The 9,662-nt window shown below is 48.6% G+C and overlaps 1 protein-coding gene and 1 pseudogene across 1 annotated transcript; both read left to right on the forward strand.

Annotated features, from left to right (window-relative positions):
• Positions 1-1,581: 1,581 nt before the first annotated feature.
• LOC126989391 (histone H2A-like) lies at positions 1,582-6,811 on the forward strand. The gene is made up of 2 exons (XM_050847997.1): positions 1,582-2,096; positions 6,688-6,811. Exon 1 carries the CDS (start codon positions 1,601-1,603, stop codon positions 1,970-1,972), a length of 372 nt encoding a protein of 123 aa, XP_050703954.1. The 5' UTR covers positions 1,582-1,600; the 3' UTR covers positions 1,973-2,096; positions 6,688-6,811.
• LOC126989390 (histone H3-like) lies at positions 4,995-5,801 on the forward strand (annotated as a pseudogene).
• Positions 6,812-9,662: the final 2,851 nt, after the last annotated feature.

A 9,662-nucleotide genomic window follows, 5' to 3' on the forward strand; every position in this document is an offset into this window, starting at 1 on the left:
GTGGGGGTTTTTACTCCCCTTGGGAATGAGTTTGAGAGTGGCATTTTTAAACTTGTCAGGAAAGTATCCCGCTGAGAGGGAAGCATTAAATATCTGAGTCAGGTAGTTGATTGCCTCAGGAGGGAGGTGGCGCATTATAGTTTTGTTGATGCCACTGTGGCCAGGGCAGGTCTTTTTCATGCGTCGAATGATGGTAGTGACGTGGTCAGTCGTGATGTCCAGCGTTAGAAAGTTATTGTCAGCGTTAAGTCGGTTAGGGTCGGCAGTATCGTGAGGGGTTAGTCTGTGGTGGTTGGCTGCTAAAAAGTCGCGGATTTCAGTCTCAGTATCGTCGTTGTCCCATTCTTTGTCCTCGTCAGTAAAAACGTCTGTCCAGTGGGCCCTGTGGAGAGCCTCCTTGTCTGCGGTGTCATAGACCTTGTCGCGGGTGGGGGTGAAGAGGTAGAGGGCGTTGGTCGAGTCCGTCCCCATTAGTTGTTTGGTTTTACGCCAGAAGGTGGCTGGGTCGTGGTAAAGGGACGCTGTCTCGGCTATAACCTCGCCCCAGTGGGCGCGGCTGTCGCTCAGCAAGTGCTGGTGAAGTGTAAGTTGAAGCTGTTTGTGGTGTTCGTAAAGTGGGTGGGTCCAGCCGTTGGTGTTGGCTTCGTGTTGGATGGCTGTGTGCTGGGCGATGAGGGTGCGTGTTGTGTGGCTGAAATGGGAATGGGTAAGTGTTTTGTGTCGAGTGGTTGGGATGTTGGTCTGCACCGCCGTCTCCACGGCGTTGTACCATGCTTGTGTATAGATGTCAATGTAGTCGATGGAGGCTGCGGGGTTAATTGGAGCGTCCCCGAGCTTCTCTGACACGTCATCCTTAAACTGGGCCCAGTCTGCTCGAGAGAAGAGGGGTCTGGGCCGTGTAGGGATCTGTATTGGGTTGGTGGAGAGGGTGAGGATGACGGGGATGTGGTCACTCATGGTCATGGGGCCTTGAGTGATGGCGATGTTATGATAGGTATGATTGTTGGTGAGGATGATGTCTGGAGTGGTAGCTGTGTTGTGGGCTATGTATGTGGGGAAGTGGGGTCCAATGTGTTGAATTGTTCTGTGTGTGATGAGGTGTTGGATCTGTCGGCCTTTTGTGTTCGATGTTGCCGGGCCGCGCCCGGATTCCCCCTTTATGGCCGGAGGAGGGGCCGGGCGGCCCGGCCCGCTCGTGGCCCGCTCGTGGGAGAGCGAGGAGCAGCGTGAGTCTGACCAGGGAGGCAGACTATGCGCGCGCAGGGGTTTCGCTCGTCTCTACCAAGGCAGCGGGAGTGACAGCTGTCCGAGCGGAGCGCGGTAGCAAACGTCTACTCTCGAAGGCGGCTGGGAAGAGAATGTTGCCGTTGTTGTTGTGTTGCCGGGCCGCCCCCGGATTCCCTCTTTATGGCGGCGCCGCTCCCTCGGGATCGCGGGGACGCGTGGCGGCGCGCGCTCCCATTGGCAGGCTCGCCCGGCCGTCCCCGCCCTCCGATCCTGCGCTGCACTATATAGGGCGAAAAAGCCGCGAGCGGCAGGTATTCGCTCTCCGAGCCCACAGCAGAAGCGTAAGTCCACGCCCCCACCACTCACTGTCGACATGTCTGGACGCGGCAAGGGAGGAAAGGTGAAGGGGAAGTCAAAGTCCCGCTCCAGCCGTGCCGGCCTGCAGTTCCCCGTGGGCAGGATCCACCGTCTCCTGAGGAAGGGCAACTACGCCGAGCGCGTGGGCGCCGGCGCCCCCGTGTACCTGGCGGCCGCCATGGAGTACCTGGCCGCCGAGGTGCTCGAGCTGGCCGGCAACGCGGCCCGCGACAAAAAGAAGACCCGCATCATCCCCCGCCACCTGCAGCTGGCCATCCGCAACGACGAGGAGCTGAACAAGCTCCTCTCCGGCGTCACCATTGCCCAGGGAGGTGTGCTGCCTAACATCCAGGCGGTGCTCCTGCCCAAGAAGACCGAGAAGAAGTAATCGCCCTCGGTCTTTCAGGGACGACAATTCAGTACCGTTTAATCCGGCTCCCCTTGGGAGCCACACCCTTTTCCAAAAAGAGACTTCTGGACACACACCCTCAACTACATAGTGACATTCCTAGGTCAATTCCTGCTGATATTACTAGGAAGAAGACCCTCAGTCATGACAACAATTAACAACCCCCACGTATGGCAGGCTTCCCACACTTAGTTTGTTTGTTTGTTTTCTTCACGGCGGGTAAGGGACTCCTCTGCTGACAACGACGATAACAACAATTAACCCACAAGACATAACATAACAAATAAAAAAAACGCAAAACAGAGCCGGGAGGTAGGTCGTTGAGACGATGATGGCCGTCGTGCAGATCAGATGCGGCGCTGCCCCCGCCGAGATGAAGTAGGTAGGTAGGTAGGTAGTAGCTGGGTGGGCTCCGACGCGCTGTGGCCTGTGGAGTAGGTCCGGAATGAGTAAAATGAATCAGTCAGTCACTGACGTCATGTATGATCCCCTGCCTCACCCGAGAAAGCATGCATCGGTTTGTACCTTCACCTTCACCTTCACACGGTATAGTTTAACCCAACCTAAACATCCGGCCTCACACACAGGTGCTAGGTGGCGAGGTAGACCCTGAGGAGAAGAAGAAAACGTTTGGGAGGGTAAGCTAAACTAAGCGCAAAACCACCAGGGCCAGCCAGCACAGACACTGCGATACAGGAGTCTCACCTCGCGCTAGCTAATAAGAATTAGAATTAGAATTAGAAGAACACACACACACACACACACACACACACACACACACACACACACACACACACAAAAAAAAAAAAAAAAAAAAGAGTTTAAGGAGAACCACGCACATAGCTCCGCCGTAGGTTCCCCTAGCGGACGGGGAACCCCACGAGTTGCTCTTCTGCTGTAACTAAAAGCCATTGCTAAGGAGTGATTTTTTTTTTTTCCTTGAGAAATAACTTTAGCATATTCTTTGGCCAGTATGTGGGTAGAGTTTATTACATTGCATGATTCTCTCTTGATTATATCTTTGAAGTCTTTTGCTACCATAAACCATACAGGAGCAGTATATTCACACCTACTATACATTTCAGCGGCGGACAAACGCTGTTTTTCGCAAATATCTCCTAAACGAATCATTGGATCAGTATGATATTTCAACACACTGCCTTTAACACCCGGACCTAATTTATGGCTAATATACCATGTTGCAATATGTGTTATGTTAGGAGCTTACTGAGTGATATTAAGCCTAATCCAGTCATCATATCTAAGGTGTTAAACATAATCGGACGAGTGTGGGTACTCCTCTAGCCCTCCACCAACGCCGCGCACACCCCCAAGACCACTCCTTGCCTACTCCAATATCGCAGTATCCCCTCCTGGGCGCCCTCTTCACCCACCGACTCACACCCTCCCCCGTCCCCAGCCCTAGTCTATTTCTTAAGCAGACTACAATAAAATTATTATATATATATATATATATATATATATATATATATATATATATATATATATATATATATATATATATATATATATATATATATATATATATATATATATAATTACATACTTTTTTCATATTGCTTCCACTTAATAAGTAGTGGAATGTATGTAATCGTATTTACAATAATACACGATGTACATATGTATATAGTAATGACTACGTATTACGCATGATAACCATATGTATAGATGGAGAAAAATATATGCGGTTTATAATTTTGGCAAAATATAAATATGAAAGAGACAAGTCAACAAAATAACATTATATTAGCTGGACCAAGTTGACATTTTATGATGAATATGTACTACACAGTATGTAATAACAGTAATAACTTTTCCTAGAAGGTCCAGACCACAGGTAATGCCAGTACATCGTGTTCACTTGGGTGACCATAAGGACTGCAAACATGGACCTTCTACAACGTGAAATACGTCTTGCCTCCATGGAACTGTACCATGCTCTTAGTTAATAATCATACTATCTATACATATACACGTACATAACATTCTAATATATAATACAGTGATGGGAGAAATAGGGAGGGACACAAGAGTGATGAGGGAGGCGAGAAGTTAGGGGGAGAAGAGGGGAGTAGTTGTGGCTAGGAATAGTTTGGGAGGGTGCAGGGGGGGGTGGGGGGAGGGGTGGGGGGGGGCACACTTTCCTTCGAATGCGTCAACATGACTCGTCGGGTTTGTGTTATTTTTCACAAGTAAACTCGTCACATAAGACATATAGTAATGTGGTAGGTTAGCCATAAATTAGGTCCGGGTATTATAGGTAGTGTGCTGAAATATCATACTGATCCAAAGATTCGTTTAGGAGATATTTGCGAAAAACAGCGTTTGTCTGCCGCTGAAATGTATAGCAGGTGTTACGGGAGTTATGAATAGAGATCTTATATGATTTTTCTCCTTCGGTAATCATTACACTTTTAACTCTGAACTTTTTAGACTTTTTTGAGGTAGATTCTTAGAATAAAAGCCTTAACAAGCAATTACTTCCCTCTATACCTCTCACATACAATAATGAATATACGTATATATGTTCTGGTTGTAGGTATTAGAATATTTCAGTAACTATGAAAGAGTTGATGAAAGCGCTATTAGATTTCATTTTTCCTCCCATATGCACAGGATGTAAAAACAAACTTGTTCAAGGAGAATGATTTATTTGTACCATTTGCTTGAGTAACAGATAATCCTATTACCAATCGTTTTGTAGATACAGCCAACGTTGCCAGATTGTCGTACTCTGCCTTTAATGTTTGCCGATATCCTACCCCAAAACCGCTTTCATCACCCAAATAACTGCCTTCATATATGGTTATCGTTTAAATGGTTAATTATTGGTGCTTCTTGGCAACAGTTATGGGCCAGAAACCGGTAAATACGAGGTTCTGAGTACGATAATCTGGCAACTGTGGATACAGCTACTATTACCTATGGTCTTGCATTAAAAAGGTGGGTAGCTCAACAGTGGAGTGAGTGTTGAGTTGTTGCAGCGTTCGCTCTATATATGCAGAGCCAGAGGCGGCGGTGGTGGGTCTTTGGGCGATAGGCTGGCTCCTGCCGTCTACTTCCGGACGGCCCAGTGACGTTGGGTGAGCCTCCACACTGTACTAGGCTCTAGCATATGCAGACAGCTCCAAGAGACCCCTAAATTCCTCCAATAGGGCTAGATAGATGCACTGCCTGACGGGGGCGGGCAAGCGCGGGACTAGGAGGCGGCGCACGCGCAGGGCGCGGCGGACCACCGCTCCTCCCCCGGCCGCCAAAACTATAAAAACCAGAAACGGCTGGCAGACTCAACTGTTCTGTTCGTCCGTAGCCATGGCCCGTACCAAGCAGACTGCCAGGAAATCCACCGGTGGCAAGGCGCCCCGCAAGCAGCTGGCCACCAAGGCCGCTCGCAAGTCGGCCCCGGCCACCGGAGGAGTCAAGAAGCCTCACCGCTACAGGCCCGGGACCGTGGCCTCCGTGAGATCAGCCGATACCAGAAGAGGACCTAGCTCCTCATATGGAATCTTCACTTCCAGCGCATGGTGAGCGTTATCGCCCAGGTTTTCTAGACCGATCTCAGCTTCCTGTCCTCTGCCGTCATGGTTTGCAGGAAGCCTCCGAGGCCTACCTCGTCGGTCTCTTCGAGGACACCAACCTCTGCGCCATCCACGCCAAGCGTGTCACCATCATGCCAAAGGACATCCAGCTGGCCCGTCGCATTCGCGGCGAGCGTGCCTAAGCGGGCGTTGCCCGTCTGAGTACTACAATCTGCTCACACTATATCTAGGCCCTTTTCAGGGCCAAAGTCACTTTCCGGGAGAGAGTTTAGACAGACACTGGGGCGGGCAGGGGGGGGAGGAGGATCACTGGCTTGTTGCCTTTCCCACATATCCTTCTGCTTCATAATCTCATATCAATTGATTGGGGGGCTTTGATTTCTCTCTGAACTTATTTCAACTGGCGGGTGCACGAGTAGGGAATATGTGGGGACTAGATGCAGGCAGGAAGACAGGAATTACCAGAACAAGTAAATAAATATAAACGGAGGGGCGGAATCACTAACTACTGATGACGGCTGCTATGTAGGCATATATCGCTCATCGCGATCCCCTGCACCTAACAACAAACGACAGAGAGAAGCATTGGCGATTTCAAGCTTTGGTCGCGGTTTGGCGAGCACTGGCGGGACTCGGTCCGCTTATTGATGCCATGCATCCCTTGGTGGGTCAGCTCAGTGAGAGAGAGAGAGAGAGAGAGAGAGAGAGAGAGAGAGAGAGAGAGAGAGAGAGAGAGAGAGAGAGAGAGAGAGAGAGAGAGAGAGAGCGGGAGGGACTAACCGTCTTCGTTCTCTTTCGGGAAATAGTTTGTGGCTCCGATGGAGCCGGTTCTTTTCCAGTGCAAGCAAGTTGGTGGGTTGCTTATTTGGAGGAGGTGTACTTGGTGACGGCCTTGGTGCCTTCGGACACGGCGTGCTTGGCCAGCTCACCGGGCAGGAGGAGACGGACGGCCGTCTGGATCTCCCGACTGGTGATGGTGGAGCGCTTGTTGTAATGGGCCAGGCGAGAGGCCTCGGCGGCGATGCGCTCGAAGATGTCGTTCACGAAGGAGTTCATGATGGACATGGCCTTGGAGGAGACGCCGGTAAAGAGACTTCTGGACACACACCCTCAACTACATAGTGACATTCCTAGGTCAATTCCTGCTGATATTACTAGGAAGAAGACCCTCAGTCATGACAACAATTAACAACCCCCACGTCTGGCAGGCTTCCCACACTTAGTTTGTTTTCTTCACGGCAGGTAAGGGACTCCTCTGCTGACAATGACGATAACAACAACCCACAAGACATAACATCACAAATAAAATAAAAACGCAAAACAGAGCCGGGAGGTAGGTCGTTGAGACGATGATGGCCGTCGTGCAGATCAGATGCGGCGCTGCCCCCGCCGAGATGAAGTAGGTAGGTAGGTAGGTAGTAGCTGGGTGGGCTCCGACCCGCTGTGGCCTGTGGAGTAGGTCCGGAATGAGTAAAATGAATCAGTCAGTCAGTCACTGACGTCATGTATGATCCCCTGCCTCACCCGAGAAAGCATGCATCGGTTTGTACCTTCACCTTCACCTTCACACGGTATAGTTTAACCCAACCTAAACATCCGGCCTCACACACAGGTGCTAGGTGGCGAGGTAGACCCTGAGGAGAAGAAGAAAACGTTTGGGAGGGTAAGCTAAACTAAGTGCAAAACCACCAGGGCCAGCCAGCCAGCCAGCCAGCCAGCCAGCCAGCACAGACACTGCGATACAGGAGTCTCACCTCGCGCTAGCTAATAAGAATTAGAATTAGAATTAGAAGAACACACACACACACACACACACACACACACACACACACACACACACACACACACACACAAAAAAAAAAAAAAAAAAAAAAAAAAAAAAAAAAATGTTTATGGCGAACCACGCACATAGTTCCGTAGGTTCCCCTAGCGGACGGGGAACCCCACGAGTTGCTCTTTGGAATCTGTTTCTAACTCAAGTCTGGTGCTGAACATCATCTAGCAGCACTATGATCATCATCAGTGCTCTTACAAATAGCGTCAAACCACTAAAAGTACCTGCTGTTAGCAAGCAAAGGAACACTGTCATACTTTTTTCATATTGCTTCCACTTAATAAGTAGTGGAATGTATGTAATCGTATTTACAATAATACACGATGTACATATATATATATATATATATATATATATATATATATATATATATATATATATATATATATATATATATATATATATATAGTAATGACTACGTATTACGCATGATAACCATATGTATAGATGGAGAAAAATATATGCGGTTTATAATTTTGGCAAAATATAAATATGAAAGAGACAAGTCAACAAAATAACATTATATTAGCTGCTTCATGGCCCTCCATTTTAGCGAAATAAGTAGTACAAAGTATATGTGGTGTATTTGCATGTGTGTGTGTGTGTGTGTGTGAGAGAGAGAGAGAGAGAGAGAGAGAGAGAGAGAGAGAGAGAGAGAGAGAGAGAGAGAGAGAGAGAGATGATATGGAGCACACACACACACACACACACACACACACACACACACACACACACACACACACACACACATTGTAGGATAAATCCTAAAAGTTGACAAGGTTGTGGAAGGCCTCATAGCAATCTCCCACGCACAAGGGAACGTTGCATTCCTTGCACATGATGGTGATCCTTGTGCGTTTTTGTGGGCGCCTGGTCGTGTGCTTACACACATAGCACTGTTTGCTGACCCTCCTCCCGTTAACTATCTCGGTGTATACAGGTGTGTGGCGGTTTGAGGGTTGCAGTCGGTAGAGCAGCTGAGCTGGACGGCGACCCATAGTGGCCGAGGTTTGCTCGCCGTACTTCTCGAGGAGCTGCATGGCTGTGTTATAGACAAACTGACGCAACATGATCTTCTTGGTGGGTGTTGGCTCATGTGTGGCAAGCCACATGTTGTAGGCATTGAGCATAGTCATGTCTATCAGATGGAAGAACAACTTGACTTGCCATCTGGTAGACCTTCTCATACACTCAATGCCTGTGATCTGGCCGTCACACTTGTCCACCATCCTCATATTCATAGTGTAGTCGTGAACTACATCTGGCTTCCAAATCTCCTTCCTCGTCCCCAGTGGCGTTTGCCAGTGTATGCCATAGCTCCTGTGTGGACGGTAGAGAGAAGGTGGACGTCACGCTTGTCGCTCCATCTCAAGGCCAGTAACTTGCCAGCCTTTTCTTTTTGAGTGTACATGTCCTTCTTCCTGCCTCGGGTGCGAGTCGTGTCATCATTGGCTGGTTTGCTGGGGTCGTCAACTATGGTCTTTGTACGTCGAACTTTGGCATAAACTTTCTGTTCCGCCGTACGGTTCCACAAGATCCCGTGTTGTTGTCGTGCAGGAACTGACACAAAGCAGGGCTGGTATACCAATTGTCTGTGTAAAGAATATGACCTTTGAAGTATGGTGCCATCATCTTACAGACGACGGCACCAGACTTTCCCTAGGATCTTTCTTACTGACAGTTGGTATATCAGTCTGTGCGCCTGCATACACAAGCACGTCAAGCACGATTCCTGTATCACAGTCGCAAAGAACAAAAGTTTAATGCCAAAGCGATGTCTTTTGTCGGAATGTACTGCTTGAAGGAGAGGCGACCCTTGTGCAGGACAAGTGACTCGTCAATAACCAGCTTTTGAAAGGGATGGAAATATTTCTGATACCGTGCAACGATCATTGAAATTATTTCATTCACTTTCCTAAGCGGGCCATTGTCGTTAGAATTTTCACTGTTACTAAAGCTCAGAAAACCAAGCAACAACAAAAATCTGTCACGAGTCATATACTTCCCGTACAGAGGGTGGCAAAGAGTGTCATTACGCCAGTAATCCTGCACATAATGCTTCTTGCACAGAGGCATCAGCAGGATCAGGGAGATAAAGACAATCAACTCCCTTGCCGTTGTATCCTCCCATTTCCGTGCCCTGGAAGTAGGTGGAAGACCATTCATTCCCTCACACACCAAACGAAAATGGTCGTTGGTATGATGGGCAACAAATGACATCAACTCATCATCCAAGTAGGCACGGAAAAAGTCACTCTCATTTGACTGGTCGTTG

The sequence above is a fragment of the Eriocheir sinensis genome, unplaced genomic scaffold (genome assembly GCF_024679095.1).
Source record: "Eriocheir sinensis breed Jianghai 21 unplaced genomic scaffold, ASM2467909v1 Scaffold1149, whole genome shotgun sequence".
Taxonomy (NCBI): Eukaryota; Metazoa; Arthropoda; class Malacostraca; order Decapoda; family Varunidae; genus Eriocheir; species Eriocheir sinensis.

Excerpts from the sequence above, each read along its gene's own strand:
- LOC126989391 (XM_050847997.1), top strand. The coding sequence starts at position 1,601 with ATGTCTGGACGCGGCAAGGGAGGAAAGGTGAAGGGGAAGTCAAAGTCC.